Source organism: Mandrillus leucophaeus, unplaced genomic scaffold (assembly GCF_000951045.1).
Source record: "Mandrillus leucophaeus isolate KB7577 unplaced genomic scaffold, Mleu.le_1.0 Scaffold113, whole genome shotgun sequence".
Lineage (NCBI taxonomy): Eukaryota > Metazoa > Chordata > Mammalia > Primates > Cercopithecidae > Mandrillus > Mandrillus leucophaeus.
This window is the reverse complement of record NW_012099543.1, coordinates 4970478-4995637: the sequence shown is the minus strand read 5'-3', so window position 1 is coordinate 4995637 and position 25160 is coordinate 4970478. Positions and strand designations below refer to the sequence as shown.

At 36.8% G+C, this 25160-nt stretch overlaps 1 protein-coding gene across 1 annotated transcript in view; it reads left to right on the top strand.

The window, feature by feature from the left end:
- Positions 1–25160, top strand: part of MYH15 (myosin, heavy chain 15) — a 141629-nt gene that overhangs the window by 63764 nt on the left and 52705 nt on the right. Inside the window, 9 exon segments of the mRNA XM_011995587.1 lie at positions 27–94; positions 942–1029; positions 3512–3629; positions 4534–4657; positions 6241–6377; positions 15843–16098; positions 19298–19540; positions 20649–20825; positions 22925–23070. Of these exon segments, the coding sequence (XP_011850977.1) occupies positions 27–94; positions 942–1029; positions 3512–3629; positions 4534–4657; positions 6241–6377; positions 15843–16098; positions 19298–19540; positions 20649–20825; positions 22925–23070 (1357 nt within the window).

The window sequence follows — 25160 nt, the reverse complement described above, 5'->3', positions numbered from 1 at the left end:
TTTTTTTTTTTTTTTTTTTTTGCTAGCTATACCATTTGGGGAAAAGAAACGAAAGAAAGGAACTTCATTCCAAACAGCTGCATCTCTGCATAAAGTAATTTTTAATTGCATCTATTCATATATTAATTGCCTCACAATCTGCATGTGTTATTATTTATTTGACATTTCACATCCTCAAATAAGGATAAAGTATCAGGAATTAGCAAGTTGGAAAAGTTGAAGTTTATGCTATTATAATTAAGGGCTTTATTTTTTGCTGGTTCCCACCTACAACCCCTTTATCATCCCTGCACCCATCTTCCAGCTGATGTGCATATTGGCTCATAACAACTCTGAGTTGTCAGAATTGCACTTAGTGAAAGGGGAAACTAAGCTGCCTCTCTGCCCTCCTCTCCAGACTTTAGCCTCTCCCTTGCCTCAAGGGGGACCACCTATGGTGCAACTGGTGCATTTGTGTTTACAGCTCTTGCTTGCAAGGATCAGACTAAAGCTGAGTCTGAGTCATTGCTTTTCTCTTCCCCTACTGTTCCCAGCTTTCTTCACTCCCTAAAAATCTCTCAAACCAGAATTCCCATCTCAGGTTTGGCTTCTAGAGAATCTAACCTAAGATAAAGGTTTTCCACAGAGAGAGAACTTGAGAAACAATTTCTTTTTTCAAGCCATTTTATTGCCCAGCCATAACTTTGATACTGCTCTCAAATTCAAAATAGGTAGAGATGATTCACAATTGAACTATGTCTGTCAAATAAATATTGACTTGCCATAGGAAAGAAATAACATGCATTGGGTAAGCAGGAAAGAATGTTGAATTCATTATTTTACTGTTAGAATACATCTTGGCTGTGAGAGTGAGTTGATAGATTTGGAGACATTTGTGAGGTGGATTGGTGTTTTTAGTGATTTGCAAAGTGATTTTATGTTTATTATGGTCTCCATTTTAGGAAAACCTGAATAAATTGATGACTAATCTGAAATCAACAGCACCTCATTTTGTGAGATGCATAAATCCCAATGTGAATAAAATGCCGGGTAAGAACTAGATTTCTTTGTAATTTACTCTAGGAAATAGATTTGATATTAGCTATATTGAATATCTTTTAAAGAAATATTTATTGGTGCCTTTTATATAAGGGTAGAATTTTGTATAGAAAAATGAAAATATGTTAAAAATGAGGTCTTTGGAACCTCCTCAATATTGCCATTGAAATGGACATACAGAAGGATTTCACAGAGCAGTCTCAATTGGGCAACATTAGAATGTTTGATATTACTATTTAAATTCCTCCTTGAATTTTATGCTGAACATGGATGAGCTCCCGTGCCATTGTCTACAAGGGCAAACTATAATAAAAAGGGAATTGAATAATCAATTAGGGGATTAAGGTAGATATTTCAGCATAAAGGAAGTTATTTGGTCTGAGTTATCTAAATTGACCATAAAGACAGTTCCTAAATCCATTTCTAATTGTTGAGAACACCCTCTAGTCCTCCTTGCCAATGCCAACATCTTCTTCCCTCTTTCTAATAGCATTTTTTTTATAGTTATGTAATTCTGGGCAGTGGATATATTTTGATCAGTGAATAGTTGTAGGGGGATGATGTGATAGGTGGATGTTGGTGATTTTTTCTTTTTTTTTTTTTTTTATGTTTTCAATTCCCCAAACAAGGGTTTTACCAAAAATAACTACATGGATTGCTTTCCTTACTTCATGAGCTTGAAGATTCCCAGCCATCTCTTTGGAGTTACAGGCCCCTCTGGAGCTTGGTTTGGAGGCTGTCGGCCTCCAAGGAGTGTATATGACAAGCCCTAAGTCTTTAGAGCACTAACCACCTTTATAATATGTAGCCAGATGTTGCTTGTTCTGATTTCTGAGGTTCCTTAGTATCTTGCATTTTTACTAACCTTATGTAATTAAGACTCCAATCCTGACACACTATGGCCTATTTTGGGAAAGTGTGATACAAAACAATGATATTGCCGTTAGAGTTTCTGCGATACAAACACTTCATGTTCATTCACGGCTGTATGTTTTTGCCTCATTGTTTCCTATCAGCTGGATTTCTGGTTGTGTCTAGGGACACTGCTTCCATCTAGCAAGGAATCTAATTAGCTGTGTTCTATTTTGGAGCAATTCTGTTACCTATTAGAGTTGCTTCCCATGGAGTCAACTTGGATTTCAGCAGGTTTGGTTTTTTTCTTAAAGTCATAAGACAAAGTCGTAAGAAAAGCTTCATGATCTAATCAAAACAGTTATTTATATGTACTTAAAGAGAATGAGTGAGTCTGATGTTAAGGTGTCATAGGATTCTACTCCCTGCATCTCCCCTTTTTTAAAAAAAGTAACAATTTGAGACAGAATCTTGCTCTGTCCCTGAGGCTAGAGTGTAGTGACTAGAGTGTAGCTGTACGATCTCAGCTTACCACAACCTCTGCCTCCTGGGTTCAAGCAATTCTTGTGCCTCAGCCTCCTGTGTAGCTGGGACTACAGGCATGTACTACCATGCCTGGCTAATTTTTTCATTTTTAGTAGAGACGGGGTTTCGCCAAGTTGGTCAGGCTAGTCTTGAACTCCTGGTCCTAAGTGACCTGCCTGCCTCAGCCTCCGAAAGTGCTGTGATTACAGGCATGAGCCGCTGTGTTGGCCTACTTTTGCCTTCTTATAGATTATCTGTTTCTGTCTGTGAAAGGGATTGGAGTGTAGAAATATGGGTATATGATTTAAGTTTATTTCTGTGACCTTGGGCATGGAGTCCTTTTTTGTTTTCATTTTTCATGTAATATCGTAGTAGAAATTTGTGATAGGAGATGTGGTCCTTGGCTTGTTTCAGAAGACTCTCTGAGGGCAGGGACAGTGGCTTCTTGGATGGTTTTTCAAAGGCTTCTATTGGAGATTGCAGCTGACAGCTACAGTAGAGCTTCTTTTGATGAACGAGAAGGTGGCAGAAGGATGCTTATACTACAGAATAGGACGTAGGCACTCTCATGAAAATAAGGGGAGAATGAAGTCTGGCATGTGGACAAGTCCTTCCTAAGCACAACTGTAAACAGAATGTTGTGCTTGTGTCCGTCTTCCCCTTTCCTTTTATTCCTCCTTCTTCTTATCCCTTCCCCATCCTGCACAGAGAAGGCAGTTCTCTTTTGTGTTCTTATCACCCTTTCTGGCTGGTTTTTGGTTGGCAAATGAACGTGAGACCAGCCATTTACATTCTAGCAAAAAATGTAATCTTTTTGCCTTCCAAGAATATTTGCTTAGAAACATCTCATCTAACTGTGAATTAAGGGGCATGTTCCATTTTAAAGGAATTTCAGGGAAATCATATTTGGAGATGCCTACATAATAGGATGATTACTGTGAGTACCATCAGGCCATAAGTGAGTGAACTCCTATGACCTATCATGTGGAAACTATCCAATTCAGACTTTGTTTTAACCCAAGATGCAGCAATTGGTACAAAATCTGGGCCAATAATTTTTTTTCAGGCACAGATCCACCGTGACTTTTTTTTCCAGGTATACTGGACCCTTACTTGGTTCTACAGCAGTTGCGCTGTAATGGTGTCTTGGAAGGGATTAGGATATGCCGTGAAGGTTTTCCAAATCGACTGCAGTATGCTGATTTTAAACAAAGGTAAACATACTTTCCAGGATCCAAGAAGCCTGAGGCAGTTCATTCTGTTTTCCTCCCTTTCCGAGTGTTTAGGCATGCATTGTTTGTTTGGTTGATATCCTCCAGACTACAAATCGATGTGTTTTGGTGGTGGGAAGATATATGATGACAGAGTTCCATTATTATTTCCCCTTAAATCCAACATCCATGTAACTGTAATATCCTTAAATCTCTATTAACAGATAATAGACCCACATATAGAAGAAATAAATACAGAAGAAACATATGGAGGCTGAATTGAGTCTCTGAAATGTTGTGTATACTTAATCGTAGCTGCCATCCAAGCACGCTGTGGCTTTACTAGCAAGCCCCTGAAAGGAAGGAAGCCAGCAGGGTATATGGCAGGAGGCAGGAGTGGCATCTTTTCTATTTCCTGGATTCTAGAAGTTTAAATTATAGGTCATCAAGTCAATTTGAGCAAAGTCTGGTAGAGTAAAAAGGGGCATATTTCTTGCTTTAGAATTAAGAGACATATTTCTTGTTTTCCACCAACTCACCAACAGGGTGAAGGAATCCTGGAAAAGACATTTAATGTCTCTGCTTTTCAGTTTCCTTATCCATACAGTAGAGATACTTATGCTTTCCTCCCTCCCTCTCTTTCCTCTTCCAATCCCACCCCTGCCTAATTGAGCAATCAATCAAATGAGGTTGCTTCTAAAGCAATATGAAAAGTACAAACTATTATACCAATGCAAGGGATTATTGCTTGTACCCTCATTATTATTGCTAAGAATTTTGTGAAAATTGAACGTATTAATAACAGAGATAAAAATCTATATCTCCTTTCACCTCATTTGTCTAGATTAGTCTTTATTTGAATAATATGATTTCCTAACCCCAGGATTTTTTCTTTATTTTAAATTAGGTACTGCATTCTGAATCCAAGGACCTTTCCAAAGAGCAAGTTTGTGAGCAGCAGAAAAGCAGCTGAAGAATTACTTGGCTCCTTGAAGATAGACCATACCCAGTACCGATTTGGAATCACTAAGGTAACCAGAAAACTGCGAAGAATGCATTTGGAGACGAATGGGGGGAAGAGTGTGTATCTTAAAATACCTGTGAATGCTCAATTATAAGGCATTCTTCAGCTGTCATGACCATAAATAACACAAATAGATCTTAGTTGAAGGTGAAAACTTCAGTGCTGTTTGAGAAAAATATTCAATGTTTTTTAAACCTCAGTTTTGACTACATTTACATTTTTATAATTAGTCATCTAAGCAAATTTGTGCCAAGATATAAAATACTGAATCAACCTGGTGTTGTGAGAAAATATGTATATATCAGAGCTGGAAAAAGGTGAATTGACTTCCTAGAGCTAATGGCTTATCTATGTGTGAACTGATTCATCCGCAATATTCTTTTAGGGACAGTATTCTTTTAGGGACTAATTTCTCTGAGTAATTTAAAACTTCAAAGGTAACCCACTATTAAAAAAATTAATCCAAAACCAATTTCCTTAAATGTGATTCCCTAAATTCTACTTCATCTTAGATGAGCTTGGGATTCACATATTTTGGGAAACTTCTAACTAATCAATAGATTTGGTCTTATCTGGCAGTCAATGTCAGTTTGTTCATAATGACATCCATATAAGGAACAAATTGTTTGAAGGAGAGTTGGAAAATTCAGGATAAAGGCCTCATAGAATTAGAATTCTGTAGTATATGGTTATAAAACGCTGGCTCCCACATTTTGAGTACTTGGGAATCAGTTTCTGCTGTTTATTGTTTCTGCTGATTTTCACTGATGATGCCTTCCTTCCTTGTGTGTTTAGTTATTTTTGCTGTATACTACTCCTCTGGGCCAAGACTGACATGAGGCAAGTGAAACTCCTAAGGCACAAATTTCAAAGTGGCTTTCATTCTCAGGGTTGAGCAAGTGAGGTTGAGAGGCACACACTCTCAGGGCACTCTCACACTTAGTGCCTCCATAAAATGTGTGCCTTAGGCACCACACTCATTTCACCTTGTTTGTTAGTAATTATTCTTGAAAAAATATTTTTGTGGATTATTTGATGCCTAGACAAAAGTGCCTTACTCTAGAACAGACGTCAGCAAACTACGGCCCAAGAGCCTGGTCCTATTTTTAATATATTGTCCACTAGCTAAAAATGGTTTTAGATGGTTCATGAATTGTTTAAAAGACAAGAATATCCTAAAGAGATTGTATGTAGTCCATAAAGCGTAAAAATATTTACTATCTGATTCATACAGAAAATGTTTGCAGAGCGCTACCTGGTCCTTTGGAGCACTGCATGCCTGAACCCACCTTAAAACTTAAACCAGGCTCCCTGAACAATTGAGACATTATTAATAGATAAGGGGAAGAATAGTTTACATTCTTAAGCAAACAATAGAACCACATGATTTAATAACATGTTTTTTTTTCACATTTTAGATTTATAAAATCAAACTTTCTAGGGTGTAGATTTTACACATTAAATAAAACTTACAAGAAATGGAATTGACACATTTATCCCTAGGAACACAACAGTTGCTCACAGGATCATTCAATAAACATTTGCTGAATACCCATTATGAGTGGAGCTAACATCTGACTTTTCTTTTAGGTGTTTTTTAAAGCTGGGTTTCTGGGTCAACTGGAAGCAATGAGAGATGAGAGACTATCTAAAGTCTTCACATTGTTCCAAGCCAGAGCACAGGGCAAACTGATGCGAATCAAATTCCAGAAGATTCTGGAAGAAAGGTATTGTATGCCCACCCTGCACCCCCACTGCTAGGGTAATAGTGTGCCTTAACCAGTGCAACTAATCTCATTGTCTTATAGTAGGTCAAGAGCTGCCTTCTCTGGTTAGGCTGGGTCTTAAACATTTTTAAATCATAATATAACAAAAAGACAGAGTGCAAAGGGCTTTTATTGCTCCATTCAACCAAGTATAGGCATAATTCAGATATTTCTTGCCATGCTTTCAGGCTTCCCTTTGAGAGAGATTTTTATATTCTGAGAAGTCTGGATCTCCGAGAGTGGTGCGACTCACAATTTATATCAGAAGCAGACCTGGAAAGGTTTGCATATATCCCACAGCCAACTCTGTGGGGAAGTATGCTTCAAAGACCGAGGTGTTCTGACCCCTTTGTTACGTCCCGTGGGTCAGAAACTGTGGCTCTTGTTGACATGTAATCATAACTTTCTTACTTTATTTCAGACAGGTTCACTAGGGACATTTATCACCATGCTTGTACATTCTTAGGCATTGGTTTTGTCTGTTGTTTAATAGAATCATGGAAAGCAAGCTAGCAAAATCTCCAAACAAAGGGACTGTGAGCAAGGGATGCTGAAGTTGTATTTATTTTTCCCTTAGCATATATTGTCTTCTGAAGAGAAGTCTACAGATCTTGGTGTAACTTGTTTAATTGACAATTTGTTAATTCTGTTTTTTCCCAAGAGAAAATGGTTATTACATGGTGATGTCAAAGATAATAGAGAGATGACTCTTAAGGGTCTTCTGTGACTCTCATATAGTGGTCAGTGTGGTATGGGAGTTTGGGGGTCAGGAAACATGGCTTCTAGGACCAGTTGTGTAAACTTGGGTAAGATTCTTAATTTCTCTATAGTTTACTTTCTTAATGTCTGAAGTGAAACCTCTATGATCCATTCTCTCTAAATTGTGACTTAAAAATTACTTTGAAAGATCTCAAGCAAATAAAAAATACAAAAAATACTATAATACATAGTCATGGAGTCATCATGAAAGCATTTCAATTCTTAACATTATTAATTTTTTATTTTTGTAGAAACAGGGTCTCCCTATGTTGCCCAGGCTAGTCTCGAACTCCTGGGTTCGACAATCCTCTTGCCTCAGCCTCCCAACGTGCTGAGATTACAGGCATGGGCCATGGCACCCAGCCAACTCTTAACATTTTTTTTCTGTAATTGCTAACAACATTTAAAAAAATTAACATACATAGTTGAAGCCCCCATATAGTTCTGCTGTAATCCAAGTCTTACCTTTTCCTTTTCAGACCCTGAGTTTGTGTCTCTCATTCCATGTTTTATATATGTCATATAAAAGTATGTTTTCATACCTTTGCTTACTCGATATGCAGATATCCTTAAAATGTGACATGATTTTACATGTGCTTAGTCTTCATGTAAATAATATTTTGTATATATTGTCCTGAAGTTTGTCTTTTATATTCAGTATTATTCTTTGAAATATATCGATGTTAATGAATCTAGGGCTAGCTTATTGATTTTAACTGCTGTATAGTATTCCATTATATGAATATATCATAATTTATTTATCCATTTTCCAGCTAATATAAATTTGTAATTTCCTTTTTTTTTTTTTTGCCAGTAACTTCTGCAGTGACATTTTTGTAAATGTCTCCCCATTCATATATATAAGAGTTTCTTGAGGGCATCATTACTCAAAATACTCCATTTTCTGATAACAGTTCGTGGATAGCAGCTGGTCTGAGGCACACACTTTGAGTGTCGCTTCTCTAGGGCATGAATTAATAATAGGTTTTAGGTCACACACAACTTCAACTTTGCAAGATGTTGCCAAATTGCTTTCTAATATGCCATATTCTCCACCAGCAATGTATGAGAGTCCTGTTGTCCCATGTTCTCACTCACTTGTGGTATATCAGCCTTTAGAAACTTTTGCCAAATGTCTTCATATTTCTGACTTTGGGGAAAGCTATCATTTCCCTTTAAAGAATGATGTTCAGTGTAGTTTTTTTTGTTTTGTTTTGTTTTGTTTTTGTAGAAATGACTTATTGTACGAAGGACATTCCTTCTATTTTATTTTGTTAAGCATTTTTATCAGGAAATTATTTAATCATTTATCTGCATCTATTGAAACAATCACATGGTTTTTCTGAATTAATCTATAAATGTGTGGAAATATATTAACAGATTTTTTAAAAAGTTAAACTTACTTTGGTTAAGAAATATTTTCATACATTGATGGGTTTGATTGTAATATCATCATGAGATTTTTCATCAATATTCATGAATAAGATTGGCCTATAATTTTCATCTGCTGTGTTATCTGAATTTGAATCAAGGTTATCCTAACCTCATAAACAGTTGAAGAATGTTTTCTCTCTTCAAAACATGAACCAGTTTATAACTGGTCTTTGACTCTTTGGTAGGCATTGCCAATAAAATAATCTGGATCTGGTGGTTCTTTTGTGATAGGTCTTATAATTTTGATTCAATTTATTTATTGGTTACATGTCTAATGAGATATTTTCTTCTTGAATTAGTGCAGGGAAGCTTTCTTTTATTGAAAAAGAAATTTTACATTTCTTTTGAATTTTTCAATTTGATCGATTTATTTTATTTTATTTTATTTTATTTTATTTTTTATTTTATTTATTTTATTTTTTGAGACAGACTCTCTCTCTATCACCCAGGCTGGAGGGCAGTGGCATGATATCAGGTCACTGCAACCTCCGCCTCCCTGGTTCAAGTGATTCTTGTGCCTCAGCCTCTTGAGTAGCTGGGATTAAAGGCGTGTGTCTTCACACCTGGCTAAATGTTGTATTTTTAGTAGAGATAAGGTTTCACCATTTTGACCAGGCTGGTCTCAAACTCTTGGCTTCAAGTTAACTGCCTGCCTTGGCCACCCAAAGTGTTGGGATTACAGGCATGAGCCACTGTACCTGGCCTTATTATTTTTAAATCTCTACTGTATCTATATTATATTCCTAGAGCATAATCCTAAATTCTTTATATTTCTAGAGTATTATCATTCCTAGTATTGTTTTCTTGTGCCTTCTTTCCTTTTTCTTGACCATTCATGCCACATCTTTATTTAGTCTATTTAATAAACCACTTAAACTTTTTTTCTAGATCATTAATTTCTCATCTTACCTTTATTCTTTTTTTTCTTCTACTTTGTGTTTATTCTTTTTCCTTTTTCCAACTTTATTCAGTTACCATTGACAAAAATTGGATATATGGTGTATAATCTGATGTTTTGATATATGTAGGTATTATGAAATGATTACCACAATCAAACTGATTAATCCTCACCTTACGAAGTTATCTTTTGTGTGTGGTGAGAGCATTTAAGGTCTACTCTCTTAGCAAATTTCCAGTATACAACACAGAATTAGTAACTATGGTTACCATACTGTATATTAGATCTTCAGAACTTACTCATCCTGCGTAACTGAAACGTTGTGTCCTTTGAGCAACATCTCCTCATTTTCCCTATGGCCTGGCTGCTGGTAACCACCATTCCACCCTCTACTTCCATGAGTTTGACTTTTTTAATATCCCACATATAAGTGAGATCATACCATATTTGTCTTTGTGTGCCTGGCTTATTATACTTAGCATAATGTCCTCTAGATTAACCCATGTTGTCAAAAATGACAATGTTTTCCTTTTTAAGGTTGAATAATATTTCATTATATATTTATGCCACACTTTATTTATTTGTCAATGAACACTTAGGTTGATTCCATATCTTGGCTATTGCGAATAATAGTACAATGAACATGATAGTGCAGATATGTCTTCAAAATTCAAATTTCATTAGTATTTTAGGATTGATAGATCCTATGGTAGTTCCATTTTTAATTTTTTGAGGAGCCTTCATACTGTTTTTCTTAATGGCTGTACCAATTTACATTCCCATCAACAGTGTACAAGGGTTCCCTTTCCCCACATACTTGCCAACCCTTATCTTTTGTCTTTATTAATAGCCATTCTAACAGGTGTGAGGTGATATCTCATTGTGGTTTTGATTTGTATTTCCCTGATAATTAGTGATGTTGAATATTTTTGCATATACTGTTGGCCATTTGTAGTCTTTTGAGAAATGTCTATCAGGTCATTGCTGATTTTTAATGGGGTTGTTTTCATGCTATACAGTTGAATTCCTCATATATTTTGAATATTACCCCTTTATTGCATGTATAGTTTGCAGATATTTTCCCCCATTCCATAGGTTGTCTTCTCCTTTTTGATAGTTTCTTTTGCTGTGCAAAAGCTTTTTAGTTTGATGTAATCCCATTGTCTATTTTTGCTTGTGTTGCCTTTGATTTTGGGGTCACATTAAAAAGAATCGTTGGCAATTTATTGACCAATGTCAATAAACTTTTTCTCCAAGTGTTCTTCTGGTAATTTTACAGTTTCAGATCTTAAATTTAAGTCTTTAGTTCCTTTTGAGTTCATATTTGTATATGGTGTGAAATGAGGATCCACTTATTCTTCTGCATGTGGATATCTAATTTACTAACACCATTTATTGAAAAGACTGTCCTTTCCATACTGTGTTTTTGGCAACTTTATTGAAGAACAATTAACCATAAATGCATAGATTGATTTATGGGTTCTCCGATCTGTTCCATTGGACTATATGTTTGTTTTTATGCCAATACTTTGCTGTTTTCTTTGCTATAGTTTGTAGCGTATTTTGAAATTAGGTAATGTGATTCTTCCAGCTTTGTTTCTATTGTTTTGGCTATTTGAGGTCTTTTGTGGTTCCATATAAATTTTAGGAATTTTTTCCTAGTTCTGTAAAAAACACCATTGGAATTTTGAGAGGGTTTACATTGAATCTGTAGATAACTTTGGGGACTATGGACTTTTAACCAAAAATATCCTGTGTTCTTCCAATTCATGAACACAAGATATTTTTGCATTTGTTTGTGTCTTCAATTTCTTTTTTCAATGTTTTATAGTTTTCAACATGCAGATCTTTTACCTCCTTGGTAAGTTTTATTCCTATCTATTTTATTTTATTTTATTTTTTGATGCTATTATGAATTGACTTCTTTTTTGGATAGTCCATTGTTAGTATATAGAAATGTTACTAATTTTTTGTGTTTTTTAAATCCTGCAAGTTTACAAATGTATTAATTCTATTTTTTGGTGGTTTTTAGTGTTTTCTATATGAGATAGTTTAACTTCTTTGTTTCTAATTTGAATGGCTTTTGTTTCCTCTTTTTGCTGATTACTCTGGTTAGGACTTTCAGTACTATATCGAAAAAAACTATTGAGAGTGAGCATTCTTGTCCTGTTCCTGACCTTAGAGGAAAAGCTTTCAGTTTTCAGTTTTTCACCATTAAGTATGATGTTAGCTGTGGGCTTGTCATATATGGCCTTTATTATGTTGAGGTACCTTCCTTCTATAGGTACATTGTTGAGAATTTTTATGATGGATGAATGAATGGATGTTAAATCTTGTCAAATATAAAGATATTTATATCATCTTGATGAATTGACCCATTTATCATTATGTAATAACTTTCTTTATCTCTTGTTACAGTTTTTGACTTATATATATTTTATCTGATGTAACTATAGCTGCTCCTGCTCTTTTTCAATTTCCATTTGCGTGGAATATCTTTTTCCATTTCTCACTTTCAACCTGTGTATGTTCTCAAAGCTATAGTGTGTCTCTTGTTGGCAGCATATAGTTGGGTTTGGTTTTTCTATTCATTTGGCCACTCTGTCTTTTGATTGGTGAACTTATTTCATTTATATTTAAAGTAATTGTTAATAGATACAGACTTACTACTGCCATTTTCTTAATTGTTTTATGACTTTTTAAAAAATTGTTTGTTTCTTTCTGTCTTCCTTTGTGATGTGATAATATTTTGTAATGCTAGGTATTTATTCCTTTCTCTTTATCTTCTGTATGTTTACTAGAAGTTTTTTCTTTGTGGTTACCATGGGGCTTACATAAAACATCTTGTAGTTACATGTTTATCTTAAGCTGACAAACCTCTTATTTTTAAGCTGGCAATAGTTTAACTTCAACTACATATAAAAACTCTTCATTTTAACTTATCTTGTCCCCACATTTTATGTTACTTATGTCACAATTTAATATTTTTTAATATTGTATATCTATTAATCCATTATTGTAGCTACAGTTATTTTAAATAATTTTGTACATTAACTAATATTAGAGTAGAAGGTGATTTATGCACCATTATTACAGTATTATTCTGAATGTGACTATGTTCTTGTCTTTTCAGTGAGTTTCACACTTTTATATATATTTGTGTGGTTAGTTAGCATCCTTTTGTTTCAACTTGAAGAACACCCTTTAGCATTTCTTGTAAGGCAAGTAGTGATGATAAACTCCCACAGTTTTTATTTGTGTAGCAGTCTTTATCTCTCCATTTCTGAAAGGCAGCCTTGCTAGATACAGTATTTCTGGTTGGTGGTTTTTAGTTTTTGTTTTCTTTCAGCACTTTGATTCTATCATACCACTGTCTTCTGGTCTGCAAGGTTTTGCTGAGAAATCTGCTCATAGTCTCAGGAGTGTTTCATTATATGTGACAAGTTACTTTTGTTTTGTTGCATTCGAAACTCTTTGACTTTTGAGAATTTGATTATAATGTGCATTGGTGAAGATCTCTTTGTATTTGATCTGCTTGAGGTTCTTTGGGCTTAATGAATCTAGTTGTTCGTTTTCCTCTCCAGATTTAAAAGCTTTCTGTCATTGTTTCTTTAAATAAGCTTTCTGTTTCTTTCTCTTTCTGTGCTCCTTCTGTGACTCCCATAATGTATATATTGGTAAGCCAGACGATATCCTATAAGTGCTGTAGGCATTCTCCATTCTTTTCATTTGTTTTTCCTTTTTGTTCCTCTAAATGAGTAATTTCAAACGACCTGCCTTTGAGCTTACTGATTCTTCCCCTTGATTGCATTTATACTTTCCATGGAATTTTTCATTCCAGTCATTGTGTTTTTCAATTCCAGAATTTCTACGTGGTTCTTTTTTATGGTTTTTATTTCCTTGTTGAACTTCTCCTTTTGTTCATGTATGATTTTTCTCACTTTGTTTAGTTGTTCTCTTGTAGCTCACTAAACTTTTTTTTAAGATCATTGTTTTGAATTCTTTGTCAGCAATTCATAGATCTCCATTTAGGGTGAGTTTCTAGGTGGTTTGTTTCATTCTTTTTATTCTGTTGTGTGTTCCTGATTCTTCATGATTATTATAGCTTTGCATAACTGTCTGTACATTTGAAGAAACAGTAGTCCCCCTCCTCCATATTTATGTACTGGCTTTGACTGGGCAAGATCTTCACCAGACATCTTGGCTAGAGATTTTAGGCCTTCGTCCCTCACTGCTCCAGCTGTTTAGTTTGTTTGTGTATTTGTTTCAGAAACCTGTAATTTCTTGCTTTCTCCAGTGTCTGATTTTGTTACTTTGTAGATCTCCATTTCTTTAGGGGTGGTTATTGGTGTTTTGTTTTGTTCCTTTGGTGGTGTCATATTTTTTTGATTATTCATGATCCTTGTGGCCTTACATTAGTGTTTGTGCATTTGAAGTAGTACATCTTTTAGTCTTTATAGGCTGGTTTCAACAGGAAAACCTCTTCAGCAGTAAGCTTGGTCAGAGATTCTAGGCAGCCCAGCTGGCAGTGTCCACTGGCAGGATTGCTGCTGGAGTCTTGGGGCATGATGGCTTGGTGGCAGTTTCAGTGCACATTCAGGCCCAATTCCTGGGTCCATGAAGATTAGCTTGGAGGCTGTATACACTAGATCTTGGATCCACATGGGCAAGCCTTCGTGTCTAAGTCCATGGTAGTGGACTTAGTGAGGGTATGTCTGGATCCTGGGGCCATGAAAGTCAGTCTGTGGTTAGGATCTACTGGAACACCCTTATTGACTGGGTCCATGGGGATAGTTCTGGGGCCTGGGTCTGTGAGGACTAGACTGATTATCGGGATGGTCCTGGAGTCTGGGTCATTGGGGGTAGGCTTGCAATCTGGGGCTACATGTCTGGACTGGCACTGGGGCAAGCCTGGAACCTGAGGTTATAGGGCCATCCTGGAGTCTGGAGCTGTGGGGGTTTGTTCTTTTCTCAATTCACTAGTTTTTTTCCCCCAGTGTTTCTAATAACCTGCTTAATTTTTCCACTGAGTATTTGATTTCAACTGCTATATTTTTTAGTTTTAGACATTTTATTTGGTCTTATTTCAAATCTGTATGTCCTTTTATCAGAGTGGTTCATTGTTTCTAAAGTTCTTTCCTTTTTACCTTTGACAATAATTTTTTTTTTTTTTTTTTTTTTGAGACGGAGTCTTGCTCTGACGCACAGGCTGGAGTATAGTGCTATGATCTCGGCTCGCTGCAAGCTCTGCCTCCCAGGTTCATACCATTCTCCTGCCTCAGCCTCTCTGAGTAGCTGGGACTACAGGTGCCTGTCACCACGCCTGGCTAATTTTTTGTAATTTTAGTAGAGATGGGGTTTCACCATGGTCTCATTCTCCTGACCTTGTGATCCACCCGCCTCGGCCTCCCAAAGTGCTGCGATTACAAGTGTGAGCCACTGAGCCTGGTCAATAATTTTTAACATAATTATTTGATAGTCTCCATCAGATAGCACAATTATCTGAAAATCTTGGGGGTTTCATCAAACTTTTTATTATATGTGCTCAACTTCATTTTCCTATATGTGTTTTGTAACTTTGGATTTTAACCCCTTCAGGGTGCCTTATGTAGGAGAACTTCTGGTGTTTGGGTTTAAGGTGTTTTTTTTTCAATGTAATTTTGCATTTTCCTACTCCAAGGGTTGAAAAGGTATTTATTATCAGAGTAAAAAAATCATTGTGCTAATTTCTTGGATATTTCTGTACCATTCAGGTAGTATAATTTAAACCTTAAATAATTCAGTGGTACTGGATCATTAAAAAAAATCTGAAGTAGAATTTGTCTTCACTCACACCAAATCAGATGTACTTTAATTTGATATCTCTCTTTGCTGGTAGGTGAATTTTTCAGTCCTCCTTTTTATTAAGGGTAAGATTCTTTGGAGGTTTGTGCCTTGCCTTTTTATCCATGTGAATATGAAAATACAGACTCTTACAATACCAAGACTTGTTTCCTCCTTCCGTAAAGATGGCCAAGCTATGCATGCATTCACTTATTGCTCAAGTTTTTGGTGCCTTCTATATGTCTTAATCTCTTTAGGTTCAGCTCTCATTCAAAGGATGTTTGTGATGGGAACATTTTTAGGATATCTAGTCCATAATACTGCTAACCCCAGATACCCCTTGGAGAGTTTTTGCCAGAATCAAGTGAAAGTCCAGATATAAAAGTGCTTTGAAGACTAATAAGAATTTTTTATGACTCCTAAAAAGATGTGTTTATTGAGGATTTTAATTTGGGAACGAATTTTCCTATAGTCGGGGCTAACTTGCTTTTCTTTTTTCTCTCTTGATTTAGGGATGCACTCATTTTGATACAATGGAACATAAGAGCTTTCATGGCTGTGAAGAACTGGGCCTGGATGAGGCTCTTCTTCAAGATCAAGCCTCTTGTTAAATCTTCAGAAAGAGGAGAAGAAATAGCTGGACTGAAGGAAGAGTGTGCACAATTACAGAAAGCCTTGGAGAAATCAGAGTTTCAGAGGGAGGAACTGAAAGCAAAGCAAGTATCCCTCACTCAGGAAAAAAATGACCTGATTCTTCAGCTTCAGGCTGTGAGTAGCCACACCATTTGTTCTTTAAATCAAGTTTTTAATTAGACTTCCTTGTTAATCAGGCAGTGTTGACACGGAAGAAAAAAAAAAAAATAGATGCATGTGCTTTTCAGATACCAAAGGATTTTATAAAACCAAAGACAATGAAAACAAGGAGATACCCTGTTTCATAGTGAAGTGATTTCATTGGCAAGATGTCTTTTAAAAACGGACAAATTATCAGATGGATTTTTACTGTATAATAGCACATCATGGAGGCCGGGAAGCTCTGGTTCTTAATTTAAAGTTTGTATGTAGCCCATGACCCGTTAGCAAATCAGCAGACAGGATTTTAGTAGGTCCCAAGAAAAGCTTGACTGAGATCTTCAGGAATGTTGCAGTGTGCTTCTAGTCAGATATCCTGATTTTGGTCTCCCTACTTCCCCTTCCTGGGTCCAAATCAACATTACTAATGAGTTGAGTTTTTAAAACAGTTCTTAACCTTGACTTTGTATCAAAGTCATTTGTGAAACATTAAAAAAATAAAATAAAGATGCCTAGACTCCACTCTCAGATATTTTGATTAAGCAGACTCTGTGTAGGTCCAAATAATCTCTGTGGGTGACACTGATATCCAGTCCAGATTAAGAACCATTGTTTTTAAAAAAGCATCATGTCGCTTCCCGGGTGAGCAACCCTCAGATCATATAATATGTACATTTTTAGACTCCGAACCCCTGGTTTTGGTATTCAAGCCTCTGTCTACAGTATGATGCTAATGTGTCATTGTTCACTGTCTTTCATGTTACTCCTCCCTAGCCACCTGGACTACTGTGATCCCAAAACAGCCCAAAGGGCCAGGATGAAATTTTAACCACCTTTATAATACTTTCCTCTCTACTTAGCACAGTGTTAAGTTGAAAAAATCTGTGTTCAAATGTAATTTTTCTTGCTTTTTAAATAAGAAACAACAGTTTTTCTTATTTTTAAACTTTACCAAAAACAGAGAAATTTAGTACTTTCAGACTGACACAAGTTATTCTTTTATTGTTATTACTCTTTAATATTTTGAAGCTGTATTGTCTACCAGCATGCCAAGAGGCTGTATTTTATGTAAGACTTTACACCCAAACCCGCATTTCTGATACATATTTAACATAGCAGTGATTCTACAACTTCAGTGTATACCAGTCTTACCTGGTGTGCTTGTTAAAAATACAAATTCCTGGGCCCCATTTCAAAGCTACTGTAAGAACTGTAAGAATCAGAATTTGTAAAATATTTTGGCTTAGGGAAGAGGTAACTTTGGTTGACACCGGGCCTCCCAGTTTCTATCATTCTTCCTACTGATGGAAAGTAGCCAGTGCTACCTGGGTTGATGCAGGAGATAGAAATGGACCCAGCTTGTGTAGGGCATGGTAGACAAAAGCTACCATGTCAAAGTAGCAAAGTAGCTACCATGACAAAGGTGCATGTCAAAGATCATCGTGGGGAGCATGGGAAACACATGGAAGCAAACTCCAGAGCAAACCCAAGAAGGCTGAGATGAGTTCAGATTGTAACTGTGATAAACAAGTTGACAGAGCTATCATTATATATTATTATATAGAACATCTATTTTATGATTATTTGTTTTAAGGGAGAAAGCTAAACACAAAATAATCCAAAAAAAAAAAAAAAGAAATATTTTGAAATCCTTCTTTGCTTAGTCAAAATTCCACTAGAACTGAGTGACCTCGTTCCAATTAACATTGTGAGTACATCAGAAAGCTGCCACTGGGGAAGGAATCTTCCTACTGCTAAACTGCCACACCATTGCTCAGTCAGCCCCCAAATCCTGCTGTCATGTTTAATGAAGAGATCAATGACGGTCGATTGGACTGTCCTCTTTGTTCAGTGGTGGTGACAGGTCTTGTATACAGGCTGAATGGAATGCAGCAAAAACTGTTCTGCTTGTCAATCTGGGGTGAACTAAGATAAAGTGTCCCCATTATTTCCCATACATTGGAAGCTTCTCTGATTTGCATTCACCATTCCTAAATGTCCTGATACTCCTTTTTTATTTAGCCCCTGTTTTGGGATTTTCAGTGAAGTTGTACATTTATTATTCCATACCTCTCTCCATCTGTGCCTCTTTGAGCCCCGTTTGCTGGGTAGGCAGCCATTCTCCAGCCAGGAGCTACTCAGAGGCCAATAGCCTGGATTTTTACCTCCCCCCAGTCTCCCACTCTTGATCTGATTAGCAGACACAAGTTAAGTGAGGCAAATGGATCATTAATACATTGCCCAAACTGGCATGTTGTGAAGGATGGATGAGGTCTAGAGATGGAAGATGAAAATGTATGTAAAGTTATATTACAGCAAGACCAACAACAATAAAGAGCTTGCTTATGAAGAAGAGGTTTTATTCAGCCTCTAAAGAAGACAAGTTAGAGGGGTTTAAAGTTATGAAAGGTGCTCTGTAGTAAAAACCCTCTTTACTTTTTACTTGACCCATAACACACTTTTTACTTGACCCATAACACAGGAACAATGGGTCACCCAGTAAGAGCTGGAGGCAGTGCCTGTGCAAGGATAAAGGAAAGAGTACTATATGCTCTTTGTGTAACTTTGTACTATCAGAATCATTGAGGCAAAAATTTTAGTTCGAAATAACAGTGAAATCTAGTTAGTGACTTGCAAATAAACTTATGAATTCTAAATTTAGCCTATGAATTTAAAAAACATATAACTCAGCTCAATTTATTAGAAGAGATGTATATTAAACACGTACATCCGTGCACTTGTAATAGTTATAGTGCAATATTCTGAGGGAACTCTGCTTTCTTAAAAGATGATTTTTTGAGCAGTTATCTACCTCAAACTCTGTGCCCGCATGGATGTTTCCAGAAGCTGTGGTTTAAGCAGCACACCACTGATTTTTGGAGGCACGCTAGCTCCTTTAGGCCACCAGGATTCTATTAAGTGCTTTAGAAGAGGTAATCTAATCTACTGAATTGGCCTGAGAGATCGAAAGCACCTCCAAACACAAGCAACTTCTCCATTTCTCAGTGATCTGATCAGGGACCTGGGAATATTATTGCAGCTGTTTAGGAAAGGTAGGTGAAAGTGCTGGGCAGAGGGCAGGCAATTATCTCTTTGCTATGTGTTAAGCAGCATTTTCGCCTAGCTGATAAATTACTTCCAGCTGTTGGCAACAATTTTCTCCTCATCATGGCAGGAGCAAGAGACACTGGCAAATGTTGAAGAGCAGTGCGAGTGGCTGATTAAATCCAAGATCCAGCTGGAGGCCAGAGTAAAAGAGCTGTCGGAGAGGGTGGAGGAAGAAGAGGAGATAAATTCTGAGCTGACTGCCAGGGGGCGGAAACTGGAAGATGAATGTTCGGAGTTGAAGAAAGAAATCGATGACTTGGAAACAATGTTGGTGAAGTCAGAGAAGGAGAAACGTACTACAGAGCACAAGGTACTTTTTCCATAATGTTAGTTTAGAAGGCCTAGCAGCCAGAATTCCACTCTCAAATCAGGTTTTGGTATCTGACTTGCTCTATTTAAGTTAATTAACACAGTGGCCTGCAACTTTACAGCATTGAGAGTCAGAACTGGCACAAAATATAGGGTCTGATAAACTATGCTCTCCCAATTCAGATTTCCAGTTTGAACTTATGGAACCTTATTTAACTTCCCAAATGAAACATTTTCATTTGTTCCAATCCTATTGCATCTGAACTCTATAATAGAGTAAAATGGTTTCATGGGGCCTGTAAGAACCCTTTTTTTTTTTTTTTTTGGAAGGAGAATGAGCATGATATGGTTTGCTAAAAGATAATTTGGGATGTGCCTGAGTCCCCAGCTGTGTCATTGATTTGGAGTTTGACCTTGAAGATGTCACTTTAATTCTAGTTAAGGACTTTCGTGTTTTGTTTGTTTTGGCTGAGAGTTTGTTTGAGGGTTTTAACTTGCGCATCTGTGTGTAGATTGAGGACAGTGAGGAGTCTGCATCAAGCCTCTGATACAGTCTCCAAAGTGACACCGTAATTCTGGCAGGCTATTAAATAGCACTCTTATTTTTATTGATTCCCTTTCATAAAAAGCACATGGGCCTGATACAGTCAACTTCCACGTTTGCATGTTTTATCAGCTGGAACCCTTCTTTAGCTGCCACTTTCTTGGGATACTGAGGCACAACACGATCGGTACATGCCATGACTCCTCAAAAGAAATCGCAATTGCTTTTAGTGTTGTTACTGTTATATAATAATGTGAATTAAATTGGCCATCCAATTTAGTTCATATTAATAATGTTAAATAATTATGAACAATGTTAATTATTTACTCATATTAATGTTTAAACAGAATACTCCATTTCCTGACCATGACAGATAACAGATCATTTTTGTGGGAGAAAAACTAAATTTAGCTTTAGAAACTGTATCAGGAACTTGGCTAAATACGGCTCTTTATGACACTGGATACCTCATGCTTTGTTCTGGACGACAAAAGGAGATGACCCTCAGTGTTATGTCCAACTTTCCAGCAGTGGCTTTAATGAAGCTGTCATCTTCTTCCCACAGGTCAAGAACCTGACTGAGGAAGTAGAGTTTCTAAATGAGGATATCAGCAAACTTAACAGAGCAGCCAAAGTTGTGCAGGAGGCCCATCAGCAGACCCTAGATGACCTGCACATGGAGGAGGAGAAGCTGAGCAGCCTGAGCAAAGCAAATCTGAAGCTGGAACAGCAAGTTGTTGGGGTCAGTAACGGTGTATCTGGTTAGTTAGCTATCTGTCTACATATATACATAACTCCAGTTTTAAATTCATTAATTTATCTTGACACTTTCAGGAAAACCTAGTAGCAGAGTTTTCCTGATTATTCAGAATAAAAGGGTTATTTTTTTATACACAAAACCACGACAGTATAAGAGAGGTCTCTGCATATAATCTATCAGTTTTTAAATGCAACTTTCATTCAACCCTGGACGATAGTAAAAGAATATTAAGATGCATGGTAAAGGGTTATCACTCTAGGTGACTGGCTTTCCCCATATCTCCCACGGAACCTGGTGTTTTGTGCTACAGATATGCTGGTACTTTATTTGACACTGGTGTTGAAGGATTCGTTTTAAAGGCCGTGTGTGTTTCCAGTGGTGTGCTGAGATTTATTTATGGTTGAAAGATACGTGAGGCACAAGCTGTGTTCTACCTACACTATTGGAAATTACTTTTAAGATTCTAGAGATGATGCCCTTGTTTTGCTTCTAAATGCCCTGTGAAATAAAACTGTTTCACACCAGTTTCAATGTGTGGGTTCATAATTCTTCCTTTTTCCCACCCCAGCTGACATAGTGTATGCTATGCATTTATGCTCACAGTAGTCCCCACTTTTATAAAGTGTAGCCTTTATAAAATTGTTGACAAGGGTGGTTAGGTTTTTTTTTTTCCTTGTCTGCTGCTCTTTCTTCCTGCCTCTATATAAGTTTCTTCTATTACTTATTCGTTGTGTTACATTTCTTCCTATTTCTACTAATTACATATCTCACAAAGCCTCAGCATAAGGATTTTTGGGTGTTTATATATGTGCATGTATATGCACATCACACACACCTGCCCACACCCACACACCCACACATTTATTCTCTCCTGGTGTCTTAGTCCATTCAGGCTGCTATAATAAAATACCATAAACTGGGTGGCAAATAAATAGCAGTTTATTTCCTACAGTTCTGGAGACTGGGAAGTCTGCAATCAAAGTACCAGCAGACTTGGTGTCTAGTGAGAACACATTTCCTGGTTTGTGGAGGGTGACTTCTCCTTGTGTCCTCACATGGCAGAAAGAACAAGGAAGCTCTCCAGGTTCTCTTTTATAAGGACTAATTCCATTCTTGGAGGCTCCACCTTCATGCCCTCATCACTTCCTAAAGGGCCCACCTCCCAACACCATTGCACTGGGGATTAGGATTTCAACGTAAGAATTTGGCGGGGACACAGACTTTCAGTCCACAGAACTCAGTGTTCATCTACTTTCTGATTTTTACATATATCCTTTCCAGAATTTCTCCCTCCCTCCCAATTTGAATTTCATCTCTTTGGCTGGTTACAGAGCATATCTTCCATTGTTTTAAAGTAAACGTATCAATAAATAAAAAGCCATATTGTGACTGTTATCTAGCTTCCTGGAAAATTAACCTCTATATAATTCCTGGCAATACTAATCCATACAAAACTGGAATGTTCTGATGGAGAACATTTAGTGAGGAACCAGAATATGACATGATGTTATGAACTAGAAGAGGGTACCAAGGTGGTGATGGGGCTTAAAAATCATGCCATGTGAGAATGTGTTTGAATGGGCCAGTGATGCCTAGGGTTATTCCAAATTATTAAGGATGATCATGCGGAAACTGATTTGCTTGGTGTTGCTCCAGGGAGCAGAGCTTGTGCTTGTGGATAGAATTTACAGGGAATATTTTGGCTTCTTGTGAAGAAGCACTCCCAAGTAAATGGACTTATCCACCCGTGAAATGAGCTGCCATGTGAAGAAGTGAGCTTCCTATCATTGGAAAGAGATCAATCAAGGGCTCACTGGCCATTTCTTGTTGGTTCCTTCCCTAAGACAGAACTCATATTCTGTAATTTCTAAAGTTTTCTTCCATCCCTGTGATTTCTGGATTCTTTTGTTAACCTATTGACATGGGCAATATTTATTTGGAAATATCTATGTTACTGGGAATCATTTATAGAATTTGTGCTTGTGTCTTTCTTTTTCCAGAAGGTAAGTGGTTAATGAACACATCTAGTGAAGTATAAACTCTACCTATTTATTTGACTAAATAATGTCTCCTTTTGTCAGCTTGAGGGTGCCCTTGAGCAGGAGAGAAAAGCGAGAATTAACTGTGAAAGGGAACTGCACAAACTGGAGGGCGATTTAAAGCTGAATCAGGAAAGTATGGAGAACCTGGAAAGCAGCCAGCGACACCTGGCAGAAGAGCTGAGGAAGTAAGCCACCTTTCTGTTGACATGAGATTCTTGGAGACCTTATATTAGAAGGAACAGCTTTCTTGTTTCATTTATCCTTAGGACTCCAGGGCCAGATAGCTCAAGACCCAAGGCAAGGATAACAAACCTAGGAAATGATTTTTTTTTCTTTTCTGGACTTTATTTTATAGTTGTAAAGAGACTAAATGCATAATCTGGAAGGACGTAAAGAAGAAAGTATCTGACTAGCAAATGAGAAAGAATGGTGTAAGATATATGAGATGTAGACTATTGGGAACTTGCAGCTGTAAGTCAAAAAAATAAAAATGACTCTCTTTTTTACTCATGAGACCAATGGCATAAAATGTAAAAAAAAAAAAAAAATCCTCTTGTGAAGACTTACATACTCTCTGATTACCTAAATAATATATGTTTGTCAGACATAACTTAATATTTATATAGGAATTTTGGTGAAATAATTTACTATATAAATATTAAACCTTAAAATCTAAAACAAGCCATGAGAATGATCAAAATTAGGGAAACTTTCAACTTATTTGGATTCCTTACACCCCAAGGAACTCAGAGCAAGACGGCTTTCTCAGTTTAGTTCTACTAGTCAGTGACATGGGTTTTCTCACCTTCTCCCTTTTGTCATCTTCCTCTGTTTAACTAGACTTTTTTTTTCTTTTAACCATTAGGGTTACATTTATTTAGATTATACCAAATAAGAGAGGAAAACAGTGAGGATGAAGAGTAAGATAGGTCAGGTTGCTGAGGTGGGTAGATCATGAGGTCAAGAGATTGAGACCATCCTGAGCAACATGGTGAAACCCCCATCTCTACTAAAAATACAAAAATTAGCTGGGCGCGGTGGCATGTGCCTGTAGTCCCAGCTACTTGGGAGGCTGAGGCAGGAGAATCGCTTGAACCCAGGAGGCAGAGGTTGCAGTGAGCCGAGATCGTGGCACTGCACTCCAACCTGGCGACAGAGCGAGACTCTGTCTCAAAAAAGGCCACATTAAAGATGGTAGTATATCAATGGTTGAGGCCCACAGTGAAAGAGGAAAGAGAGTCCACTGACCAGCTGTGAGCATCTGGCTTTCTTGTTGGTATATACATATATGCTATTATACATGCTCTTGGTGAGACTTGACTCATATTCTGCTAATAAGTTACTGGGCTTAATAGGTGTCTAGAATGATGAAACAAGCGACCTTATGAATGGAATGGAATAATTAAAACAAAATGATGATAGAGTTCCCTTAGCATTCAGTTGTAAAGATTGTGTTTCAGTACAAATGATAACCAGCAAAGTGTAAATGATACTCTATGTCATGTAGGCCACAGGTCAAGAGTTTTAGCATTTTATAAATCCATATTTTTAAAAAGTTGTAACTTTATTAAAAAACTTTTCCCCTAAATAGACCTATGTATATTTGAAACAATAAGTGATAAAGGTGGCATTTCAAATTAACAATGACAAGAGATGTAGTAAATGGTATTGGAATTATTGGCTATTAATTTCCTGAGGTGAGAGAAATTGCTACCTCATACAATTTATACACACAAACTTCAGTTGCACTAATGAACTCAATATCAAAACAAAGCCATAAAACCATTAGAAGATGCCAGATTATTCACAATAGCCAATATGTAGAAACAACCTAAATATTCACCGATGTATGAATGTATAAAGAAAATTTTGGGGGGGGGGTGTGTGTGTGTGTGTGTATGTGTATATATATACATACATACATATACACAAAAACCTATTGAAATAAAAAATAAAATTTTAAAAATGAAAAAACCCCCAAACACACACACACACATTCATACATACATCTGTATACATATATATACACATATAAAATATACATACACAATGGACTATTATTGAGCCTTGAAAAGAAACCCCTGCCATGTGCAACAACATGGATGAATTTGGAGGACATTATACTAAGGGAAATAAGCCAGTCACAAAAAGGAAAAAGACTGCATGATTCCACCGATAGAGGTATCTAAAATAATCAAATTCATAGAAACAAATTCATAGAAAAGTGCTTGCCAAGGGCTGGGAGGAGGGAGAAATCATGGAGAGCTGCTGTTCA